Source organism: Thermoascus crustaceus (assembly GCF_041956765.1).
Source record: "Thermoascus crustaceus strain CBS 181.67 unplaced genomic scaffold VTN00scaffold_2, whole genome shotgun sequence".
Lineage (NCBI taxonomy): Eukaryota > Fungi > Ascomycota > Eurotiomycetes > Eurotiales > Thermoascaceae > Thermoascus > Thermoascus crustaceus.
The window spans coordinates 3,800,496-3,825,100 of NW_027192528.1; the positions used below are offsets into that span (position 1 = coordinate 3,800,496).

The window sequence follows — 24,605 nt, forward strand, 5'->3', positions numbered from 1 at the left end:
AGCTTGTTGACTGAGTATGACTACCGCAACACCTGTTGAGCTTGGTATGGTTGCCTCTTGACTTCTTGTCTGGGCTGCTTCCACTGGGGGCTCAGATCCCTCCCTTCTAGTATCACCCTGCTTGCTTAGGCGCTTTCGCGCCTCTCTTTTCTTAGGGCAGCTCCCAGCTGTAGCTGGGTGCGGGCCTCCACAGTTGCCACACTTTGCAGGCATATGCTGACATGCAGTCCCTGGTTTATTTGGGCAGTTCACCACCTTGCAGCCATGCTCAGCTCCTTCATGAGGCCCTGCACAGATAAAGCATAATGGGGGTCTGCTCCCACATGCTCTGTAGTTGCGATGTCCTATTCCACAGCACCGGGGGCAGACTGTATCTGGTCCCAGTTCCCAATAGTGCTCTGTATGATATCTGGAGCCCCCAAAGCGGATCCCATTAATTAGAAGCTTCCGGGCTTCCTCCAGAGACCCTACAGTGATGACAATAGTTGATCCTTTCTGCTCACTGCCTCTAAGCTCCTGGGGGTTCCGGAGCCATGTAGGGTTCCTCTTTAGCCGGAGCTCTGTGCCTAACTCAATCTCCTCCCGGGCCAGCTCTAGTCCCCGGGTCATATAGGTAGGGACCCCATGGACCTTGACTCTATACCATTGCTCTGGGAGTTCCACTGATATCACTGCTGAGTCGGCCTGTCGGGCTGCCGCCACTAGTAGGTCCTTGTAGTCTGGGAGTAGCATAGAGCCTAGAGAGCCCTTCTCTAGTAGTTGCTCCTGTTGCTGTATAGCCCATGTCCACCACACGAATAAAGCCTGGGAAACCTTCCTTGGCCAGGCTCTGGTTTATGGCTAGTATCACCTCCTCCCGCTCTGCTTTGGCGGCAGCCAGGCCCCCTTCCCTTCGGAATAGGAGCCTGCGCACTTCCTTGTTCCTCTCCTTCACTGGGTTGAAGCTTGCTGATTTCTCGGCCTTCAAGGCCTCCTTGGAGCTCCTATGACCTGCTTTCCGGGTCTTGCTTGGCTTGGCAGGCACTGTCTGCCATCCCTGCCCCCCTGGTTTGGTTGCTAGCAGGGCTGCTATATCTGCATATGATGCCTCCTTCTTTGGGGGTTGCTTCATGCTTTCTCTAGGCCCAGAGGCCTCTCTAGGCCCAGAGGCCTCTCTAGGCCTTGAAGCATCCTTGGGTGTCCTCTTTGCTGTTGTGTTGCCTGCTGCTCTACTGGCTGGTCTGTGCGCGGTTTCTGACTGGGCTGGTGTAGAGGTCTTCAGGGCCTGTTGGGCTTGATTGAGCTCTGTTTAGAGCTTACTGACCTCTAGTTCTAGGGTAGAGATCCTCCCTAGAAGGTGTTCATTCTGTGCTTGCTGTTCTGTCTTCCAGCTGTCCAGTTGCTCTGTCATCCATGCCCTTATGAGCTCCAGCTCCTCTTGGCGCGCCTGCTGTTGGCTCTGAGCCTGCCATTCAATTGCTTGTTTCATGTTACCTGCTAGGGCCTGGAATTGTTTGCTGATATCTGTCAGAGGTGCCCGGTAGGGACCCCTATAGCCTAGAGGTCCTTGGTTGGTTCGTCGTTGCTTGGTTATGCTTTGGGCTCTGCTGGTCAGACTTGATGCTGTGCTATCTCTATGTGCTCCAGCAACTCCCAGGCTGCCTTTTAGGCTTACCTGGGCTATAGCCTGATGATTTTCATCTGTAGGATGTACCGGCAGGCACTGTTGGGTCCATTGGCTTGGGGTTGGTGTGTCTGGCATCTCTGGTATCTCAGTTGACTGACTTGCCACGTAGCCATTTGCTATGGTTGATGCGTGAGCTGCACCACCACCATGGACCTCTGGGGTCTCCATGGCGGTTTATAGAAGCCTAGAGGCCTCTCTGAGTTGAACGACACGTAGAAAAGATGTGTTTTGTATAGGTGGTGGAGACAGGCTCTTGGGGGCTTTTCGCTACCTCTATGATCCATAGCCATGATCCAGCGGATAGGTATTTCCGGGCAGAACTCATTATGTATATAAGACGCTCCTTAGCCATGGGATTAGGACCCCGTGGTCAACTCAAATAGCAATCGAGGATAGTAGCATTGCTAGTAACAGCCTACTTATTCATCTTTTCCCTTGTCTTCTGTCTTCAAGATAAACCCAACGAGCCCCAGCCTAGAAGTCTTAGGCCTGCCGTTACAAAATGCCTGAAGGGGCAAAAGAAGTATTATTACGTCTTTGGTATAGGTACGGAATATGAACATCAGGGAAAAGCTCCTTGAGAAGAAAAGAGTCATTTCAACTACTTGCTTGCTGTTGTTAACAGGTTGAAGGCCTTGCAAGGACCATTTTGAAGAATTATCAGGACAGGGCTCAGGCGGAAAATCTCCCCGTTTGGCTGGAAGCAACGACACCGCATTCACACGATATCTATCTCAAGATTGGCTTTAAGGATGTTGAAACGGTTCTAATGGGGAAGGGTAAAGCGTCTGCTGACGGACAGCGCGAGCCTGGTGGACCGGAGGTTCCGGTTTGGGCAATGGTTTGGTGGCCACGGCCTGCTGACTTTGCTGGTATATGATCCGTGGACGTGTGTATGTTTTCGATGATTAATGGGCCTACGCACTAAAATGCTACTTATAATCTATGGAATTGTCGGTTCGTTTCAATATTCGCTGGTCCATAATAGAGCATCACCCTTGGTTATGAACGTGGTATACGTACTATCACACTCTAGATTGAAGGCAAATATGAAAAGCCAACAAACACAAAAAGGAAAAGAAGAGAGATTTTTAGAAGCAGAAAAAATGGAGCAAAAATGGAAGCAGAAAATTTAGTATGCCCTACAGGGTTTCTCAATTCCCCCTTCACGTCCCCCAAGCCGGAGACACGTATCGGCTCCGAATGAATTGGCATCGCACGGTGTAGCTGGAGACTCTTCCTGCCCACCTATGCCTCTTCTTCACCGAAAAGGCGTTTTGGGCCCCGGTATCTTTGTTAATGAAGCTTCAATCCAAGCGACGTGCAACCGGACGGGCAGGTCCGAGTAGCATGGATGGCAATTCGGACTCCAGCTCCAGTGACGACGACAGTGATGACTCTGACACGGACCCGGATGTCGACTCGGACGACGACACATCGTCCGACTGATTCTCTATTGCAGAAGCCCCCATGACAGGATGAACTTCTAGGGGGGCTGCGCTATGGTCGGCCGGGTAGCATTCATATCTCTGCCTTGCCCGTAGCTTCCCTGATGATCCCAGTTCAAGTCGAGCAATGCCGCTGGATTTGCATTCCTCGTCAACTCGCTCCGAATCCCCTATCCACCCAGGGGTGTCATCCAGGGCTTCAATTTCATCCACCCGATACGTCACTAGCAGTGGGACCTTGTCGGCGATGGTAGCCCCGATCCTCATCATAGCGAATCCATCCAGAGAATCGGTCCACCGAGGGAAGTGTGCACCGTATGTAGCCATGCCCAGCAATGAAACGAGGTAGATGGCCAGTAAGGTGGAGATGGCAATGATTCCCGCGAGTGATATGGTTGGGATCTCCGTATCGACACCGGGGTCCGAGTAGACACCCGCCTTACTCAGGCCAACCAAGTCACATGCCTGCAACAGAGCCTGGGTGGCCAGAAATAGGCCCGTATTGAAGGCATTTTCGATCGTTGATGTGCCATTTTGCGGCTCCCAAAGGGCCCGTAGCCACGCCAACAAGGTGCCCTCGTCGTTGGAGTTGTTCGTGTCCCACTTTGAAGCCATGTCTCTTTTTCTATATAAGTACGAACTACCTCGAAGCAGATTTATCAGGGGAGGATTGCTGCAGTATTGAATCCCCTTTTCGTAGGTGTACTTACTGAAGGCCGCATCGTTGAGTGCAGTATCGCAGCCCACCATGTAGGAGTCCCAGTCGCCGAACATGGCATAGGCAAGTGTGGTTAGAGGACCAGGCAAGAGGAGGTCATAGAAATTATTCGCAGTGTTGTAAAAGTTCGCTTCACGGGGTTTCCTTGCCAGAAAATAGTCATCAGCTCGTAGGACTGAAAAAGAATATTGATCTAGTTGTTGTGCTTACAGATACCACCCATCAGGCGTTTGTCCTTCGCACTCCTCGCCGCATCTGGGGAATGGGTCCATGGTTTGCAGAGGGCCCGGTATGCCCGAGTTCATGTAATTTGGAAGCTCGAAATACCCTTCGGTAGTATTCACTGAGACCTTTAACAGCCCGGAGATGTCTTCGTACCCAGGAACCAACGCTTGCAAGTCCCGTACAGTGATATTTATATAAAGTTCCTCGGAGAGGTCCTGGCGGTTTCTGGTCGCATTCCATGTTGTGTAAAATCCTTGGCTGCTTTTTTGCGGAATGCAAACCTGTAAGCCCCAAAGATCATGGTTGTAGTTGGCGTAGAATGCGGAGATATTAGACTCGCAATCTGCGGGGAACTCTGACAGCGGGGGCTTTGTGACCGTGGTCGAGAAGTTAAAGCGGGGAGCGAACTGGCGGAGCACACCCGTGTGGAAACCATTGGGTAATTGCGCCAGGAAGGGGCCATCTAAGGAAGAGATATCCCCAAGCTTGTTGCCAATATTGCAGTAAGCACCACCTGTACAATTCAAGCCCGCAGCCGACCAAATCTGTGGCTCATATTGATCCGAATACGCTGACCGAATCAATGGCCCCGCTAAGCTAGCGATGATCCCCACTGAGAGCTGGCTCATATAGTCATACTGCTGCATATCTATGATTTCAGCTATAGCAGAATGAGTCGACCAACCTGAAGGAACTTTGATTGTCTTGGAGGAAAGCAGCAAGGCCTGAAGAGGCGATATGAGACCCCCGAGTATATGAAGAAAGATGGCAAGAACCAAAAACCATGTACCATATCGCTTCCATGAGCTTCTTGGGTGTCGAAGGGCTCGGAAATACAGGGCAGGGTCGGTCCAGCCCTTGTCTGAGAGCGCTAGGAGCTGACGGATCGTCAGGTTGATGGCTGCTCCATTGCGCTGGATGAAGATCACCGCCGCATTTGCGCACACCGCAGACGTCAACGGAATTGTCAAGACCGAAGCGATAGACTGGATGACCCTTGCAGCACGATACCAGTTCTCATTGACCGCATAAACAGACGGGTCGGGATCCTCATCCTTCCCTTGGAAGGCATAGGACTTCGTGGTCAGGGGTCTATAGGATAGGATGCAAATGATGATCCAGGCAGACAGATTGAGCATTGAATAGAGGATAGCCAGGGATAAAATGTAAAACGAAGGGCGTAACGCTGTAGCAGGAGTTTCCTTCACATCATTCTTCGAGGAAGTACTCTCTTCCGGTTTAGGTCGTGCATTCTGGTGTGAATCTGCAGATGCCCGCTCGTGGGTATGGCCACTAAGTGAATAGGCTTCGTCGGACACAGACGTCCTGGGTGATCGAAATGAAGAGATATTATGATAAGTCATCGTGTCTACGTAGTAGCCTGAGAGACATGAAGCTTTCTTGTCAAGAGGAGAACCATGGGGTTCCTATTATCAGGCAGCAAGTCTGGGGACGACTGTGACTCGGCCGCTATGCTGTGGGGAACTAAAACAAGGCATACGACCCTGAGCAGGGGTCAGTGCATAGCGATCGTGCACAGGTTGGTCTTAGAAGAAACCGCTAGGCACTTCGCGGGGTCTCATGGCCCGCTTCGCAACTCCTAAATTTCTAGAATTTTAGATATCACTGATCCGATTCTTGCGCTAAACTAACTTAACAACCACGAGACCGTCATAGCATAAGGTAGATACCACAATGTCCTAGCATTCTAATTTCCCTTTCCTCAGCGTCTTGGGGCGTCCCAAGACGACCCGTGTAATGGCGCTTCAATTTGGTCAAATAGTGCACTTAGAGGTGATGCCACATTTCATTGCATTGCCGTTAATAATGGTTGACGTATGAAGGTCTGCAGCATCTCAGGAGGCTCGAAATATTGAGTCGACCTTTTTCTGCACGCGGCGTGGTGAAATGTGACAGCCCTGAATATAATCTGACGTGCTAGGTTTTGCTTGGGTCCGTGAGGCTGAGAGATAGCCTGTGAGGCTGAATGTAGTCGCGATATCTCCACTTCATTCGATCCTTCCGACGCAGTAATTAGGGCATTGAACATCAAAATCAGCAAACACAAAAAACACATCTTTTTAACGCGTCATTCGACCAGATCAATGCCAGAGACAGCCTCTGTAACCGGGTGCTCGACTTGCAGTCTAGTATTCGCTTCCAGGAAGTAGAAAGACATATCCTTGGTGTCATACAGAAACTCGACCGTCCCGACATTCCGGTAGGATACCTGCTTAGCAAAGCGTATTGCTGCTGCTCGAATCTCAGCGCGAATGTGTTCTGGCACAAGAACTGCAGGGCTTTCCTCGATGATCTTCTGGTGCCTCCGCTGTAGCGAGCAGTCCCTCTCACCAACATGCTTCACACGACCTTCTCCATCTACAATAATTTGAATCTCCATGTGACGGGCGTCCTCGATAAAGACTCCATCGTCGTTGAAATAGGACTGACTCAGGCGCTTCGCAGTATCGAAGGCATCTCGTAACTCAGAGCGAGTAGCGCATTTTATAAGGCCAATTCCACCTCCACCAGCAGTACTCTTCAACATAACTGGGTAACCGACCCTTTCCGCTTCCATCAGGACGGCGTCTACAGTCGTTAGAAGACCACTTCCAAGTGGTAAAAGAACATCGGCCTTAATAGCAAGATCCTTCGCAAGATGCTTAAGACCAAGAACCTCGATCTGGCGGGGCGTTGGACCTATCCAAACAATCCCAGCTGCCTCGCAGGAAACCGCAAACTCCGAATTCTCTGAGAGAAGACCGTATCCTGGAATAATGGCATCGACGCCAGAGGACTTTGCAATCCTGATTATCGACTCACCAGAAAGGTACGTCTCTGAAATTGTGTTCCCATCAAGAAGATATGCCGCATCCGCATCGCGAACATGTCGGCTGTTAGCGTCTTCCGCTGAGTATATGGCCACAGCGCGGATTCCAAGACGTTTGATTGTTGAGATGAGTCGAACTGCAATCTCTCCACGATTTGCGACCAGAATACTCTTGAATAAAGAAGGGCAGCCATTCGCTGGATTTACATGGCTAGTCGAGTTAGGGAACTAACATACGCTCTCCATCCACCGAAGTAGGAGATATCGGTTGCATCCTTCAGTCCAACGGGTTGACAGACGAAACCAGGGGCGGTACTACCATCGACCAGTTCAACGGCTCCGATCGCTAAAGGTAGCGGGATTGGGTTGACAAAGTGGCCAAATCCAGCACTTGGAACGTCCCAGATTTCAACGCTAATGGTATTCCCAGTCTCTCCCTCGCTTATACGTCGAAGTCCCGGTTTTGGAACTGAGTTAGGTCCGGAACTCAGAGCGTACAGACGGTAACGGTCCGACGTTGTGGTGGTTTTGGCTAGGGTTGCTCCAATATTCACCAGTTGGTAGTTTAAAGGAAAGCCAGAGAGATGTGCCCCCAACAACGACAAGCGGAATGTGTCCCTTATTCTCCCGAACCGAAGCGTGGTTGGGACTGGCAGGAAGAGGATCGCGATGCTCTTGGCATGTCGCACCGAGTCTCCGAGGAGCTTGAGATAAGAAGGTACGGGCAAGCTTGAGAAGTTTAGGTTCTTGCCATTGAGACGAGATTACGGTAACGCCGAATGGTAGCTTACTTCGCGAAAACCGGCTGGTATCGCAAGAGCAGTCCAGTCCAAGAAATTAACGAAATTTGTAAGTGTTCCCAAGTGGCTATTCTCCAAGATAGGTTTCATCCTAATTTGCTCGATGGTAGGAAATATGGGAGTAGTGGGCACCAGAAGCGCATCGAATTGAGCAAAGGCAGTTTCGATCTTTCGATTGAGTTCTCGCCGCCGGTACTCATATTGGAAAACATCCACGGCACTGAAGTTTTTGGCCTTTGATAAAATGTTTTGCATGACGGGGTCCATTCGGAAGTCAGGCCTATCGATAAAGTCCTTGACAGCAGCAAACCGCTCCACTACCCACGGCCCCTCGTAAAGCATAGCCGCCAGCTTAAACAGTGCGGAAAAGTCCGTTGGCACAAGGTTCCATCCCAGTCTCTTGGCTTGCTCAAGTGCATTTTCGTAAGCAAGCTTCTGAGTGGTTTGGCCGAACCAGGGTGGCGCATCACAAACGGCAATCCGAGGTGTCTCTGGGGAGGATATAGAAACATCCGGCCTGGGTCGCGAGTAGATGTCATCCACATCATACTGCGCAGCAATTTCAAACACTAGCTCAGCATCGTCAAGGGTCAATACAAAAATCGAGATGCAGTCGAGCGTACGGCAGGCAGGCACAACGCCATGGGTACTTATCGCCCCGGGAGTCGCTTTCAGACCAACGATATTGTTTAGTCCTGCAGGCACGCGCCCAGAGCCTGCGGTGTCTGTACCAAGGGAGAAAGGAACTAATCCACGGGCGACAACAGATGCGGAGCCTGAACTGGACCCTCCACTCATATATCGAGCATCAAGTGTATTGGGAACTGCGCCATAAGGAGAGCGCGTTCCAACGAGCCCCGTAGCAAATTGGTCGAGATTCGTCTTCCCAATGACGACAGCTCCCGCGCGCTTGAGCACTTCCACCACTGTCGCATCCCTTGCCGCTAGATAGGAGAAATCGGGACATGCAGCTGTTGTGTTCAAACCCGAAACATCGATGTTGTCTTTGACTGCGAATGGAACTCCAAATAGTGGCAGCTCATAGTTCTTGGCTTGGAGTGCTTCAATGGTTTTCCACTGGCTGCGTACATGATCCGGCGACGCGAGACTGATCCATGCGACATCCGCGGTAGAAAGAGAATCTAACAGATTCAGCAGTCGTTCGAGAGCACCTCCGGCGCGTTGGGCGTTCTTCCACTGGGGGATGGTGAGCGGGAACCCGTGAAGCAAGCGTGGAGTCGGGTCGGAGATGCCTGCGGAGGACCCGTTAGGGGAGGCCATTGGTGTGGGACGGGCGCTGCAGGGCGGCTGAGGGCAGAAACGGCGTCTGGCGCTTATAAGACGGGTCGAGCCCGGGCCCCGACGATCCCTCAACTTAGGGGGGGCCTTAGAGCCGCCGGGTACCTAACAAGAGGCCGGCGGCGCCTTTTCCTCATCGCCAATCTGTCCCTTATCGCCGTATCGCACATTTTCGACGAATCGCAGAGCGCTCCGCATCTAACCCTCCGTTTTGACATATGTGAATGATTAATTGAGCCCCGGAAGCCACCTAGACCCGGAGCGCGCCGCACAGAAAGACGACTGGCCGACGGAGCTCTCTATCTCAGCAGGTACGCTGTGATGCAATCGCCCCGCCTGTATGGATTATACCATACTCGAATTATACACAATGTTATGTCGCCTCACCATTCTGAAGATAAGCATCGCTAAAACGGGTTTGCAAATGGGTATCAATAATCACCAAACACCTGAAATCCCCGGTGAATACAAGGAAAAGTATTGGCTGGGCGTCGGAATGGGGAATCCAACGTCGGGCGAGAGGACATTTGGCATACTGAGATCCGCCGACTGCGGAAAGCTGGGAGAGACATGGTTGTCCAGGTTTTCGGTGTCAGGGGTCCTTCCTTCATCAGTGATTGATATCCCGACATCCTCGAAGGCGCTCTGGCGATTATGTTTCCCCTTGTCCAGACACTGAAGGCTTTCCTCCAACTCCTCCAGCCCGACCTGGACGAAGTGGACTCCTTTGGCTCTGACCTTCAAAGTCCATCTATACTCCTCGAGCTTGCGGTAGTAAAACTCTGCCTCTGCGTCCGTTGGGCTGGTCACCCACATCAGACCGCCATAAGTACCGATCAAGGCAAGACTTTTCGCGGAGGCAAACCACCAGAACGACTGCAAGTGTTCCGGTCTCAGGGTGTCAGACTGCGCGAACCTAGTAATCCGAAGGTATGATGATGAAAGCTCTGATTATTCGAATCTACCTAACTAACTGACTATTTATCTCATGGAATTAGGGGTTAAGACCTTCCGAATATGGATATATCAAGCGGTTCCGAAAAATATGATGTATCGATGTGATATACCGAATATTGTAAGGATCTTCGAGATAACTACCCGGATCGGCGTGTGCTGACTAGGCTGATAGGTTTCTTGGCATACCACTAGGTTATAGTGGTAATATTCAGCTGACACAGGGTTTCGATGAACTGAAGAGCATAGAGGAGCCTCGCTTTTGCAGCCTCGCGACAAACATCACGTATTTCATGGAATGTGCTCGGCGGCAACGAGCAGATGATAAAACGATGAATGATTATTTCAGTCGTGTAATATGCCAGATGAAGGTAGCCTGTTTAACAAATCAGTAAACTAATATTTGCAGCCAACGGAATTTCCTAAAAAAACAGTTTGACTTACCATTCGAACACAACTTCCTTGTCTTGGACTCTTCCGTATTCAGGCAGGTAGGTAAGTTGGCCATCCAGTCCTTCAATCTTATAGCGATGGGTTTGACAAGTTCCAATAGCCCATGCATCCCCGCAGAGACAAACACTTGCTTGATTTTCTTCCTGTCAAGAGTGTAAAATGTGTCAAGCACGTCTGCGGTAATCTCTGTCAGTCGGAAGTACTGAAACAGGATCCTTCCCTTCTCTACCTCAGTGCTCCCTTCCTCGTCGTCTTCATCGGCAGCAGACTCTGGAAAATCTTCCTCTGTGACATGGCAGACCTTCCAGTTCTCCGCTGAGATGTGTGACGGACGACCATGGATCAAGGCGCCCATTTGTCTTGCATGTAAAGCGCCCAGGCGAGCCTTCCCGTAACCCCTTTTCCCACTCAGGGATCCTCCACATCGAACAATCAAGATGGAGGCCTAGTTCTTCCCCGACAGCGACGAGCTGGCTTGTAAGCACCCAAGAGTCGCCTCCCCGACGTTGAAGGAGGGGCAGACCGGGTTGAACAGTAGATAGCTTTGGCCGATGGATGACGTCTCCCATTGCCTTGGTCGAAAGCTTCTCCAGAGCTTCTTCATCCGGCTTGGTTTTGGAGGACAGCTCCCTATCATACTCCCACCAGTTCATGGCAAGGAGGTACACAGCCGCCAGCAATGGCAGGGAAAACTCCCGATAGCTGCGGGCATACTTCTCTAAGAAGACCTTCTTGTGCAGAACGGGATAACTAGGGTGGACAATCCGGAAGTAGAGATTGACCAGTGCCTTACCGTGAGGGCGCACAATTCGCTCAATCTGATCCACGTCTTGCTGTTCTTCCGAGTGGGAAGATGTAATGCTGTCCGGGCGTGTGATGAAACTTGTATAATCATCAACACGCCGGAACCTGTTCTGGGACTTGTTATCTTCCTCTTCCGGGCTGTAAGGCAAGAGACCTAGCAGGTGCGGCTCGTGGACGGACGTCGCACCGATATATTCTGCGTATATGGTCCTATGGAGCCCCAAAGTCTTGTTCAGGAGAGATAGCTGTGCCTGAGCATGGGCTGCATTTTTATCAGAGGATTGAATTGAAGCAGATGACCGCTTTCTCTGCCTAGGCCTTTCGGTGATAGTCCTTTAAACGTCATGTTAGCCAAGACATATTCTCAAATACAGAACGCCACAATAAGCCAATTGAATTATCCCTCCACACAGGTAGGACAAAAGAGCAGTTCCTGAACCTCACCTACTAGAACCCATCTCAGCAGAAGCTTCAACGTCCGTCCCTTGATCTGATTGGCCATCCTTCTTGCGCTTCCTGGGCTGGGGACTGTAGAGATAGGTGCATTCGCGGTTATGGAAAATGCACAGAATGCACTTCTCCTTACCGGGTTCAGTCACACAGCGTGTCTTTCGTTTCATACAGGTATCGCACGGGCGGGTCGTCTTGGATGTGCCGGCTGACGATAAGGGAGCGGGCCCCGTGTTGGGTACTCCGGATTGGGGTTGGAGGCATCGTCCATGATAGCTGGATCGGCCAGGTTCACCTGAGAAAATAATGGGTCCTGGGGGAAGCTAGAGCAGTAGCCAGGTCTCTGGTTTAGAAAAATCTTCCCCCATTCCAATAATATCAGGATCCAAAAGATGAGAAAGACCTCAAAGCCTGATGGCTGTTGCTGGAGATCTCGCACACGACCACAGCCCAGGCGGCTTTTCTCCCCTTGGACTGCAAATGAGCGACTGTGAGCCTCTTGTCGTAATTCGCCGTCCCTGACTCCGGACTTGCCTGTCGATTCGCTAAGATGATCAATATCATCGACGCGTTTCTACTCGCTACTGATAAGGAAAGCGGGGGCACGTGATGGGGGCGCAGGTACAGCCGAGATCGCTCCCGCTGTCGGCTGCTTTCTCCGATTGTTGGAAGCTCGCGCAAAGCCATGTTTGATCTCTCCTCCTGTTTTGCACATTTTATCAACGTGACAGTCGCTGTCGTTACTGGTCGTGGCCCTCAATCTGGTGGTCGATATGGTATTCCATCTCCTTGGTCAACAGTCTTGAAATGACTTTTTGATTTCATTTCGAGCCGAGATCGCATCCCACATCTCCGCCCCGCATGCGCCTCGGAAGGATCTCATGGCACCAGTGGAAGCTCAAGGTAACTTCACCACGAGACTCAATGGATGCCCCTGTTTTCAAGCATCGTCTCCACGTGTACTCATCTATTTCAGGTACATGGCTGCTTTCAATTCTGATTACTAAGTGCCTACAAGTATTGTGCTGGTATGAGCACAAGGCAACATTCCGTGTCAATGGAACAACTCGTCTTAACCTCATGACATGTGCCGAAGCCTCAATCATACAGACCGGTATGGATGTTGCACACTGAATTAGTATATGTCCTTGAAGATCTTAAACAAGGATCGAAGAAAAGGACAGATGTTATCATACAACGTGATGCGGGTGTTAAATCAGATTGCCGCGCAGCTCCTGTTCCCGTTCAATCGCCTCAAAGAGCGACCTGAAGTTGCCCGCCCCGAAGCCAGAGAAGTTGTGTCTTTGAATGATCTCTATAAAGACAGTCGGGCGGTCCATCAGATGCTGCATGCACATTAGCATACGAAGTCCGATTGATCATCTTGCTGCTGATTCCACATACCTTTGTGAAAAGCTGCAGGAGATATCCACCTTCATCAAAGTCGACCAGGATGTCCAAGCTTCTGATAGTCTCGAAGTCCTCTTCCAAGACCATACCCGCCTTCTTCAACCTCACCTTCATGTCCTGGTAATACGTGTCGGGGACCTTGATGAACTCCACACCTCGAGCTTTCAGGTTGGTAATGTCGCGGATGATATCGTCTGTAAGGAGTGCAATGTGTTGTACGCCGGCTCCGTTGTAGAAGTCAACATATTCCTCGATCTGCGACTGTTTCTTGCCCTTGGCGGGCTCGTTGATCGGCATCTTAACGACGTCGTTTGGTGAGGCCATAACAATACTTTTCAGGGCAGAGAACTCGCTTTGGAAGGTTAGCACAGTATGGAATTTGACATTCAGTGTCTGATACTCACGTGCAAATATCCTTGTCGTCAACTGACCAGAATCGATGAAAGCCAAGGGCCTTCTCGTAGCTAGGAAAAGGTTAGACTCGAATTCATTCCCCCATAATGACCGGGATACTGACTATTCGCAGATTTTATCCATCTCATACCAGTCCTGGTTTCCGACACAGTGATCAATTCGCCTCAAACAGACATCGGGGAGCAGAGCCGACACAGGATCTTTTGCGGCAGTCTCCATCCGATATCCGGGCAAGAACCCACCACGGTATGATTTCCTCTCGACAAGCGTGTGCGTCGTTTCTCCATATGTTTGGATCGTCGCAACCTTTACTTGCCCAAGGTCGTCCTCGAGTACCTTCGGGTGGGTGACGATTTTGGCTCCGTTCTTCAACGCCGCTCCAAACACAGAATCGACGGAGTCAACCTCGAAGGCGACATCCTTGACTGCGTCGCCATGTTTCTCCAGGTGTGCATGGATCTCCTTTAGGAGTTCCCGCTCCTCTGCATTGACACGGTCGAGTTGCTCCAGAGACCGCAAGGGCGACGTGAGGACAAAGGTGATATCTCCATTACGGACAACATGTGAACAGATACCCCTGGAGCCTGTCTCGAGTCCTCGATAGGCGATACGCTCGAATCCCATGCGGGTGATGTAGTATGAAGCGGCCTGCTTTGCGTTTCCCACATACCAGTGCACATGATCATATCCTCGATAGCTAGAGATATCGCTCATAGACTGGTTGGAATGGGTGGAAGAAGATTCAGGTGAGATCGCTGAAGGAGCCATTTCTGTTTGCTCTTATCTTTCGTCTGATATGATATACAAATAGGGAAAGGTAGGATATGCAAGATACGAGCCTGCCAGCGAGCACTTCTGGGAGGACGACGTCCCGGATTTAAGGCTCTGCGATTATCGATAGCCATCATACCGCCAGAGGCCTGCGGTTGGATAAGGATGACATCCATATCGCCATGGTACTCAGCCAGCCCTTCCTGCGTATACACCGTACAGATGCGACATCATTTGACGTCGGCTAGCGACGGACTTCGGATTTTGGCGGTCACTCCGGATGTGGAAGACGTCAGCGGTCCACAGGATGTCGTTCCCAGACATGGCGCCGCTCGGGCCACCTCGGTTGCAGCCGGCCCCTTCCACGGTTCATCCAGCCGTTGCCCTAAGACTTGTCCTCCGCATAGCCCTGGATGGCTTCAGGGCGTGCCAGAAAGCGCAAGGCCACTAAAACAAGCCGATATAGGCAGTCTGTGGGCCTTGTTATGCTTGCACCTGACGCGAAGCAGGCGAATGGGCTACGATCTAGCTGCGGTCGATGATGCAGATGTTTCCATAGTACTTCAGCCGTGTCGTACTAAAATTGATAGGCCTTTTCTCCTTGCTGATTTGAAATCAGGTTACGACTCTTATGATCTAATAGTCATCACCAGCAGATTTTTGCTATATGCAGCGTTCTGCAATTGTGGAAGTCCAACTTGGTAGCGGGTATCAATACCTTAGAAGTTCGTTTCCACATCCCTATAGACATATCTAAGTCTTTTTATGCAGATACAGGACAAGTGTCAGGGAGAATATGAAGTTTGAACATGTGTACCCAGTGTACGTGTATGTATGCATAACTCCTTCCCAGCAAGAATCAACACCGAAAGGAAAATAGACTGATTATATATCTGAAATAAAAGCAAACCGTAGACACGTCATCACGACCCCTCCACCTCCTTCCTCATCACCTCCTTTACAATCGCACCGCACATCTTCGCATACGGATTCGTCTGCACCGCCAGCTGCTGGGCAACCGGATTCCCGTACCGGCCCCCAAAGAAGAAATCCCGGCTCGCCATCTCCTCTATTTCGTCTTTGCCCAGGCCCCGAAGGCGCTCTGGACCTCCCTCCTCGTCACGAGCATCAGCTTCTTTCCTCTTCGCCTTCATCCTGGCCGCCTTCAGAAGCAGATAACCACGGTGGGTGTGCGCGTCGGCGAGAAGCCGCGCCTGCGCCGGAGAAATCGAGGACGCGGCAGACTTGGGCGTCGCGAGCGCGATGGCCTGTCCCAAATCCGAAAAGAGCTGTGACGCGATTTCACTGTTCGCGGGAGCGAAGAGTGCGAAGCCCTCATCTTCCTCCTTGCTCTCCTGACCGCTCTCGACGTTAATCAGCATGCGAAGTGCCTGTGCGCGGTTCACGTACGCGGACGGGTAGGACGGGGATTCTGCGATGAGGGCATCCAGCTCTGCTACTGCGGATCTGATGGTCTCGCGGGGGACGACGCTGCCGCTGGGGGCCTGGAGTTGGCGCACGGCGTGGAGTTCGCGGGACTTGAGAGCCTCCAACTCTGTTGGGGTGATGTCGATATGTGGGAATGATGGCAGGGAAGGGTCGACTTTGACAGCGGAGGAGGGTGCGGATTCTGCGTCGAAGAGGGCCTGGAGGACAGCGGCGTCGTTGGATGAGAGTGAGGGGTTGATGTCTGTCGCGCAGGTCATGTTTATTTCCTTCACCAGGTTCCTTTTGTTCCTCTGTCGGGTTTCAAACAGAAATATGACTATCACGAGTTGAAAGATGGATCGTGGAGTAAGAAACTGCTAGATATAACCAGACAGGGCCCTATGACGTATCATATCATGTATTGTTTCGGGAACTGCGCACCGGCACAGTAGCCGCAGGAGAAAACAAAGATCCTAAAAAGTAGTAAGCTGCATATCGTCAAAAGTCCAGTCAGCAAGACCATTGGCTATAAATAGCCGACACATTCCCAAGTGGCCCATCTCGACCGTGGTTTGGTTGTGAAGTTGCTCCGTTTGCAGCGATGACGATAAGGCCGGAGAGTGGAGAAGAGCCGTCGATAAGCGTCCGCGGCGTCTTTTCCGCGTGACTCGCGCCCGTGGATCAAAGACTCCAGAATTGCGGGGAGCGACAGCGGAATACGCCAGGCACGGATCGACGAGGGGCAGACGATGAGCGCTGCACCGTGCAATATGTTTTTCTTTCCGTTTATCTGCCTTGTTTATCTTCCACCCGCTTGAACTCATGTACACTGCGTACTGACTTTTGATTGATACATTTTCTGTTTATTTTTGCTCATTCGAGCACCCTCAGGCACTGCTCGTTCGCTATCCGTGGCGATAATGACCTCGTGGCTTCAGATTCCCAAGACCTCACCGTTTTCTCTGGCCAACATCCCTTTCGGGATTATTTCCACAGCGACAACAACTTCGCCTGTGCCTGCGGTCGCAATTGGAACTTATGCACTCAATCTGGCCGCTTTCGCCTCGTCCGGGGGCTTTTCCCAGCTGCCCGCTATCCAGCCCCATCTCAGCGTGTTCCGCCAGACAACGCTGAACTCCTTCGCGGCCCTTGGACGTCCGGTTCACCGCCAGGTCAGGGAATATCTCCAGGCGATCTTCCGGAACGACACGCCATACCCTCAGCTCCTCAAGGACAACGAGGCCGCACGGAAGGAGTCACTCATACCGCTCTCAGACGTGACCAACCACGTTCCCCTGCAGATTGGCGACTACACCGACTTCTACGCGGGTCTGAACCATGCGTACAACGTGGGTGTGTTGTTTCGCGGTCCGGATAACGCTCTGCAACCGAATTATAAGCATCTGCCCGTGGGATACCATGGTCGAGCCTCATCTGTCGTTCCCTCCGGCACCCCGATCCGCCGCCCCAACGGCCAGATAATCACCAACCCGGCAGCTACCACGAAAGTCCCCACGTTGTCTCCATGCAGAAGGTTAGACTTCGAGCTGGAGCTAGGTGCGTTCATTTGCAAGGGTAACAACCTCGGCGAGCCCATCCCCATCGATCGGGCGGAGGAGCATCTTTTCGGCGTGGTGCTGATGAATGACTGGTCCGCCCGCGACGTCCAAGCCTGGGAGTACGTCCCTCTGGGTCCGTTCAATGCGAAGAACTTCGGGACCACCATCTCCCCGTGGGTTGTCCTGATGGACGCTCTGGAACCCTTCTGCGCACCCTGCCTCGAGCCCGGAGACCGGGAGTCCCTGCTGCCATATCTGCGCGAGAAGCGCGCCGCCAACGGCTACAACATCCGCCTCGAGGTCGAGCTGAAGACATCCGCCGGTGATCAATCGACTGTCATCACCAAAACTAACGCAACCAACCTCCTATACTCATTCCCGCAGATGCTGGCGCACCACTCCATCACGGGCTGCAACATGAACACAGGCGACCTGCTGGGCAGCGGGACCATCTCCGGCACGGAGCCCGGGACGGAGGGCAGTCTGCTGGAGCAGACCAAAGGCGGGAAGGAGCCCGTCAAGCTGGCAGACGGCTCGGAGCGCACGTTCCTGCAGGACGGGGACGAGGTGATTTTCCGCGGCGTGTGCGGCGAGGAGGGGAGCTATGTTGGGTTTGGAGAGTGCACGGGGAAGATCCTGCCGGCTGTGAAGCTGGGATAAATATATGAGTGTTACTTAGCATGATAATGTCTATCTTTGATACTTAGTCTCATTCCGAATACTCCGCTCTGTAGGCAGGAGTGACCTGTTTTTGATATATACCTCTTAGGTACCTAACCTACTACTACCTGTTATGCATATACAGACACAAAAGCCTAATCAACTACCTAGGTACTTGTATGTACTTTTTCAAACCGTTCACCTGTCAGCATAAATCAGGTCATTCACTTGATGCATGTCATCATGTCTTTCTGTACGTACCTCCTACTCCATATTAGTCCTTAGTCTAGGGCACCTCAAGTGCGGAAACTTTCCGACCCCGCCTCGGCGATCCGTGACCAGAGCGCGCACCGTTCCGCGTTGTTGTCCAGATAAGCCTTGACAAGAGTTTCTAGAATTATTCTATGCATAGAACTCTTTTTTCGTATATGTATATACCTATTCATTGATTAATTATTTAGTTCTTTGAGAAAAGCCCGTTTACGTCAGGTTTTCCAGACTGTTGCCGAAGGACGGTTTTCGTTTTTAATGGTACCTACTGTACAACGTTGGGTTCAGTGACGCTTCTCAGAGCTATACCAGAAGCATTTTTGTAAGATCCCTTATATATACATATATATATATTCATACAAGGCAGAGGTGTGAGCATTTTGTGCCCTGCTTCTTGAACTTACACTATGCACAGATCCATCCATTTTGGCGTTGTTACTTACCTACCTAATATAATATAAACTGCCATGGCCGGGGCCCTTGCAAGTTTACACATGTACGCAACTCTTTGCTGATGGCGAATTTATTGTTTCTGCTCAATTTCAATTATCTGTTCTGAACACTGGCGATCAATGCAACATCTTTCAAGAGCTGCGCGTCTCCCGGCATAGGGACTACAAGTTGCAGTGCGACCGGCGCGCCAGCCGTGAGCTTGGGGTCGCCTCGTTATGATTATGCATAGATGTCAGAAATAGCATGTGAATAACCACTTTGGAGGATGGATGGCTCACATAACGCCTGAATATTCTCGTCGACTTTTGAAAGTGCAGGAAATTCTGTATCAACTGTCTTATATTATTAGGTCAAAATGTCTATCATTGTCTCAAAGACACAAATGCCTCCCTCCTTAATATTCCACGGAGAGGCATATACTACCGAGAAAAGCTAGCGCTCATGGAGTGAATCGATGGACTTTTGCTGATCGAAAAAACTGCCCCTCTATTTGGTATACAGCACGGCTGGTGGAGAATCTCCGGCGGGCATGGCGCGTTGCGATAGCTTGAGATTGCCGATAAGGTCGCTCAAGTATCGTATTTCCTGCTTATCGTTCAAGCGACCTGATCCAGCCCGAAAGAACCTCTGTCCGCAGAATCAGCTTCGTTGAATTCTTCGAGAAGACGGTGAGCTTATTTTCCGTGATTTTTCTACTAAGGATGTTCCCAACGTCGTGCCATGCCTCCGTCAACCCTTGCGTGTGCAGCACCACATCGAGTTTTCGCTTGCATACCTCTATACCTATCCCTCCTCAGTCCCGCCATTCCAATGCAAGGAGATCTGTGCACAAACCAATAGGTATGCATTATTTACTCTACAAAGCATGTATGCTAAAGCTTATGTTCATTAAGCAGCCGGGATGGCCTGGGAGAAGGAGTGGACAGATTCACATCTCGCAACAGCGAGCGAGAACGGCATGCGATGTGCGCAACCGGTATCGGAGATTTCAATCATTGAGAGAAGGAGAATACAGTTGAGAGGACAAAGTTCCATTCTTCCATGCTCAAGGGTATACTGTCATGTCTTCATTGAGGGGTATTTCGGTCTGATTTGAACAGCCTCCTGTGTGGTTCCTCATCTGCCGCACCGGGGTTTCTTTTTTAAGCTTTCTTGCATCTACTCCCCCTCGCCTAGGAAACCACTCGATCGTTACTCCACCGGGCTATGATCCACTCCGAGGTGGCTAAACAAGCCATTACTAGCAGCATTGTGACGATCACTTCTGTTAATGTTATCGCTAATTATTGTGCATGCGACTGGTCCAGAAGAATGCAGACAGCAGCTGGCTTTCAGCTCTAGCCCCGTCTGGTGTAACGAAGATGCTCGATTAGCAGATCAGGCGAGAGAGGCCGCCACAGATCGCCACAGATCCTTCTCAGAAACCCGGCAGGACTTGATATCTCTATGAATGCATATACCAATCGGGCTCCGAGACGAGAGATACGGCCATATTCTGAAGTGACATAAGGCCTGCTTGGGCTTCATTTTTCGGCCCCCTTCCTGAATACCGCAGCGAAATGGCAGACAACAAGGGACCCTCAGAAGGGACAGAAACAGAGAACACCGCATCAAACCTGCCTGAGAAGCAAGACATCAGCACCACGAACACACTCAAGTCGTCAGGCGAGAATGTACACAAAGATGTTGGGGCCCATTATTTTGAGCTTTCTCTTCAACATGATCCGGCAGAGCTCGAGAGAGACTCTGTCAAGGTCAGAAGAAAGCTTGACTTAATAGTGCTTCCAATGGTAGGGATCCATGCCATGGGCCGGACAAAGAAGCACCACAAGACTGATAACATATAGATGATGGTGACATATATGCTAAGTTTCCTGGATAAACAAACGTACAGTGAACACTTACCATCTATCCCAGCCCAGAAAAATCTAAAGGCTATATACAAGGCTAATAGTGCTTGAAATGCAGACTGAACTACTCCAACGCTTATGGCCTCCAAAAAGACACGCACATGGTAGGAGACGATTACTCTTGGGTCGCATCAGCTCTCTATTTTGGCTGGTTGATCGGGGCATACCCATCGAACCTTGCTCTGCAGCACTTCCCGATTGCGAAGACGGTCGGCTCCGTTATGTTTGTATGGGGTGCGTTGTGCATGCTCCAGGCCAGTGCGTTTGACTTTTCAGGATTCTTTGCCATAAGATTCTTTCTGGGATTCGTGGAATCGTGCATCTCTCCCGCGTGGGTGCTCCTCACTTCGATTTTGTGGACCCGAGACGAACAGCCTCTGCGGACATCGTTGTGGATCGCAGCAAATGGTATCGCCAGCATCATTGGTGCATTGCTTGCCTGGGGTCTAGGGAAAGCTGATCATATAGCCGTTCCAAACTGGAAACTTATCTATCTCGTAGGTTATTACCTTCCTGATGCACAATATTCCTGGTGAAAATGATTGCTGACATGGATTTTCACAGGTGGTAGGCTGCTTCACTATTGCATGGGGAGCTGTCATATTGCTATACCTTCCAGATGGCCCACACAACGGAAAAATGCTCAGCGAATACGAAAGAATCGTGGCTGTCTGGCGAATTTCCAAGAACAGGACAGGCGTCCAACACCCGAAGTTCCTTCTCTACCAACTAAGGGAAGCCCTTCTTGACGCAAAGACCTATCTTCTGCTTCTTATGGCCGCCGCCCTTGGCATGCTGAACGGCAGCGTGTCGAACTTCATGAGTGCTCTTATAAAGGGGTTCGGCTTCTCTCCTGTCCGAGCAAACTTGCTGCAAATGCCGGGTGGCGCCTGTGAAATAATCAGTGTCATACTCCTGGGATACATCTCCACATTCAAAAACATGACTGGGATTACGATTATCCGTACGTCCTTCTGCAACCCTGAGAAATAATGCATAAATGCTGACAGAGTTCATTTCCACCAGTTGGATGCATACCCGGAATTGTTGGTCTGGCAGGCATAATGACCATCAGCACCGCACATCCATATAACCTCGTAGCGTGCGCCTGGATCCAAGGTGTCCTCGGCTCGCCCGTCATTCTGAGTTGGACTCTGCCTGTGCTTAATGTTGCTGGTCACACAAAGCGGAGCACCGTTATTGGTCTCTATTTCTTGTGAGTTTTCGGTGAATGCAATCCTTATATACATACCTACTAGTTCAACAGAAAACTAACCCGTCCATACCTGGCTTGGACAGATTCTACTGCGCTGGCAACATTGCCGGTCCACATCTCTTTTTTCCAAAAGAAGCTCCGCATTACATGTCAGCCATCAAGGGCCTGGAGACGTGCTACGCGGCTGTTGTCGTGCTGCAAATCGTGTACACGGGCATCTGCTTCTTCCAGAACAGAAGTCGGGATCGTCTTGGTTATCACGCGCAGGACGAGCAGGAGGCCCGAGAAGGGTTTGAGGATCTGACAGACTTGGAGAATAAGCATTTCCGATATCGATTGTGAATGATGAATACCCCTGTGCAACGAATACATATAGAAATCTTTATTAATTAATTGATTAAGAGATTAATGACGTCCCTGCAGTTAGCTCTCCGAATACCCCATGTGATATCCCTCAACCATATTCTGAAGCTTCACCTTCATGCTGAAAATCCCCATTAAAAAGAACAGACGCGTCCTATAAGACCTGGAATGTCATTCCCAACCTGTCCTCTGCCGTACAAAATCCACCAAGTCACGCAACATGATCCCTGAATACCAATGTCCAAGCCCCTCATACTCTTTCCAGGAGACCTCAACACCCATAGCAGTTAGACAGCTCGCAGCCTCCCTCCCAAGATACACTGGGACCCTCTCATCCTCAACTCCATGACCAAGGAACATCGGGATACGCTGAAACGGAAACGGTCGACGACACGACGGAGAACAAGAAGGACAAGAAGCAGGCCCTCCAACCCCAAGCTCCTCCCGCAAATACTCTACCGCTCGAGTAGGTAGATCTAATCCCTCATCATCCCCACCCCCCGAATCAGCCGCAAAGGGATTAAACTCCTCCTTCCTCAACCTCAACGGCCTCCACCCCCCGCGCAACATCCTCCATCTGCCTCCGAAACGCCAACCACCCACACATCCCCACCGCAGCAGCCAAGGGCTTCCCATCCCACAGCAAGAGCGCGATCAAACTTGCCGCGCACCCCTGGCTCAATCCCCCCAGGATAACGTTCCTCTCCCCACCCTCACCGAGGAGCCCAATCTCCCGTCTCAGCAGACCATGGAGGTACGCGCTCGTCTCACGCAGGCCGTCGATCTGCAGACCCTCCCGCTGGCGCGCGGTTTCGGCTTCCTGCGGCGTGTGGGCCCAGTTGTCGAACCACTGCGTGATGATGCTGCGGTTGTAGACGGTCGCGCGGCGTCTGGATGCCGTGGGGAAGACGAAGCGGGCGTGGGGGAAGGCGGTTGCGAGGGTCACTGTTTTGTCGGCGTTGTGAGGATCGGGCATTTCGGTGGAGAGGAGTTCTGGGCCGAATTTGGAGGCGTTGGAGCCGCGGCCGTGGAGGAGGATGAAGGTCTGCTTGTGCGAGCGGAGAGGGGGGACGATGAGGGGCTCGGGGTAGTTGTTGTTGTTGTTGTTGTCGTCGTCGTTGGAAGAGTTGGAATTGGAGGAGGTCATGGTGGATGGGATAAGTAGGGACTTGTCCTGTTGATCTTTCAGAAACCATGTGAGGTTCCTATATCAGGTATTGGGATAGAAAATCGGTCGGGATGTGAACCTGTCCACTCGGTTCCAGATGAGCTGGTTGGGGGGGGGGGGGGGTGGCCCTCCGGGCATGTTTTGAATGATCCATGGATATGCTATTTTCCTTCCGCGGAAGCCTTATGCGCTACATAAGATAGGTAGGGGTACATACGAGGTACCTTAGGCTACAAATATTCCTATATCTTCCTGCGTATAAATCATGGAATGAGTACGAATCCTTTCAACTCGGATGTATGCTGATGACACCTTAAGAGACGGGCATGGCTGAGAGCATAAGAGATCTTGTGTAGAACAACAGTATAAGCGTATATCCCTGCTCCTAGGGGAGAGACAAAAACTGATCTTTAACAAATAGACAGATCTTTCCTCACCATTCCTAAAGATGTCTGTAATGGCATTTTGCTTTGGTCTCTGTGTATTGTAGGCCACACAAATTCAGTTCATGAGTATGATCCATATATAATCCGATGGGCACAATGACACAAGACTTGCAATTCGAAAAGAATTTGAACAAAGCAGCTCCAGGAGCACGTTGGATGTCACCTTGGTGATTCAGACAAACAGACAGACACTGAAGGAGTGGCTATCATGTATTCATAAACTGATATATCAACCCTTGCGATATGAATATTGCATACTGATGTCTGTGCTCCATTTGTTACTAGCTACCAGTTCAGTGATCAGCAGCCTAGGTCTGAGGTCTGCCCCCGCAGCCTGCCCCCGCTCCGCTCCGAGATCTACCCTATCTAAGCTATCTATCGCACCGCGGATCGATGCCTAAGCTATCATGGATCTTCCCCACGATAGCCAAGTCGTTTGCTTACTTCATACTATAACTAAAATCGCACGACCCTTCTCGTCTTCTTACATGTTGCGATCATTCGAACCGAAGCCTCTTGTGAATTCCACAATGCATATACCTTTGATACGAAAGGTTTTAGTCTTTCGTCCTTTCTCTACCTCAATTCCATCCGCTTCCCTGCTCTCAAAGGCAAGGCAGTCTCTCGATTTAGAATGGTATGGTAGCAGGGAGTAAACTGACCAGATAGACAAGATCTACACAAACACGGCACAGTGCGAGGTAGAGTACCTCACCACTCCACTTCGCACGCCTTACTGATCTCACTGATTTTCACCCAGGTATTCCCCTCTTCGCTTAGGACACGTTGGCCGTTCTCTCTTGATTACTTTTGTCTGTGTCCTCTGCTTATAAAGGCCATCTACATATGGAAGTTTAGTGTCAAAAAATCAAATGGAAATTCAAATCGGG

General features: G+C 50.9%; 9 protein-coding genes across 9 annotated transcripts; 2 read left to right on the top strand and 7 right to left on the bottom strand.

Moving 5' to 3' along the window:
• Positions 1-637: 637 nt before the first annotated feature.
• VTN00DRAFT_4885 (uncharacterized protein) lies at positions 638-1,834 on the bottom strand (the record flags this gene model as incomplete). The annotated part of the gene is made up of 2 exons (XM_069431356.1): positions 638-1,242; positions 1,300-1,834. The coding sequence occupies 2 exons, from the start codon at positions 1,832-1,834 to the stop codon at positions 638-640; spliced, it is 1,140 nt and encodes a 379-aa protein (XP_069290400.1).
• Positions 1,835-2,973: 1,139 nt separating this feature from the next.
• On the bottom strand, positions 2,974-5,421 carry VTN00DRAFT_4886 (uncharacterized protein; the record flags this gene model as incomplete). Its single annotated transcript, XM_069431357.1, has 2 exons — positions 2,974-3,976; positions 4,043-5,421. The coding sequence occupies 2 exons, from the start codon at positions 5,419-5,421 to the stop codon at positions 2,974-2,976; spliced, it is 2,382 nt and encodes a 793-aa protein (XP_069290401.1).
• Positions 5,422-6,146: 725 nt separating this feature from the next.
• On the bottom strand, positions 6,147-8,968 carry VTN00DRAFT_4887 (uncharacterized protein; the record flags this gene model as incomplete). The annotated part of the gene is made up of 3 exons (XM_069431358.1): positions 6,147-7,098; positions 7,125-7,591; positions 7,679-8,968. 3 exons carry the CDS (start codon positions 8,966-8,968, stop codon positions 6,147-6,149), a joined length of 2,709 nt encoding a protein of 902 aa, XP_069290402.1.
• A 456-nt stretch (positions 8,969-9,424) lies between these two features.
• Positions 9,425-12,334, bottom strand: VTN00DRAFT_4888 (uncharacterized protein; the record flags this gene model as incomplete). Its single annotated transcript, XM_069431359.1, has 7 exons — positions 9,425-9,862; positions 10,222-10,316; positions 10,385-10,708; positions 10,824-11,530; positions 11,642-11,718; positions 11,820-11,970; positions 12,051-12,334. 7 exons carry the CDS (start codon positions 12,332-12,334, stop codon positions 9,425-9,427), a joined length of 2,076 nt encoding a protein of 691 aa, XP_069290403.1.
• A 524-nt stretch (positions 12,335-12,858) lies between these two features.
• VTN00DRAFT_4889 (uncharacterized protein) lies at positions 12,859-14,239 on the bottom strand (the record flags this gene model as incomplete). The annotated part of the gene is made up of 4 exons (XM_069431360.1): positions 12,859-12,993; positions 13,052-13,409; positions 13,462-13,521; positions 13,575-14,239. The coding sequence occupies 4 exons, from the start codon at positions 14,237-14,239 to the stop codon at positions 12,859-12,861; spliced, it is 1,218 nt and encodes a 405-aa protein (XP_069290404.1).
• A 926-nt stretch (positions 14,240-15,165) lies between these two features.
• VTN00DRAFT_4890 (uncharacterized protein) lies at positions 15,166-15,948 on the bottom strand (the record flags this gene model as incomplete). The annotated part of the gene is made up of 1 exon (XM_069431362.1): positions 15,166-15,948. The coding sequence occupies one exon, from the start codon at positions 15,946-15,948 to the stop codon at positions 15,166-15,168; it is 783 nt and encodes a 260-aa protein (XP_069290405.1).
• Positions 15,949-16,590: 642 nt separating this feature from the next.
• VTN00DRAFT_4891 (uncharacterized protein) lies at positions 16,591-17,889 on the top strand (the record flags this gene model as incomplete). Its single annotated transcript, XM_069431363.1, has 1 exon — positions 16,591-17,889. The coding sequence occupies one exon, from the start codon at positions 16,591-16,593 to the stop codon at positions 17,887-17,889; it is 1,299 nt and encodes a 432-aa protein (XP_069290406.1).
• Positions 17,890-20,171: 2,282 nt separating this feature from the next.
• On the top strand, positions 20,172-22,080 carry VTN00DRAFT_4892 (uncharacterized protein; the record flags this gene model as incomplete). Its single annotated transcript, XM_069431364.1, has 6 exons — positions 20,172-20,366; positions 20,460-20,500; positions 20,581-21,019; positions 21,087-21,486; positions 21,549-21,738; positions 21,822-22,080. The coding sequence occupies 6 exons, from the start codon at positions 20,172-20,174 to the stop codon at positions 22,078-22,080; spliced, it is 1,524 nt and encodes a 507-aa protein (XP_069290407.1).
• A 541-nt stretch (positions 22,081-22,621) lies between these two features.
• Positions 22,622-23,248, bottom strand: VTN00DRAFT_4893 (uncharacterized protein; the record flags this gene model as incomplete). The annotated part of the gene is made up of 1 exon (XM_069431365.1): positions 22,622-23,248. One exon carries the CDS (start codon positions 23,246-23,248, stop codon positions 22,622-22,624), a length of 627 nt encoding a protein of 208 aa, XP_069290408.1.
• Between the last annotated feature and the right edge of the window lie 1,357 nt (positions 23,249-24,605).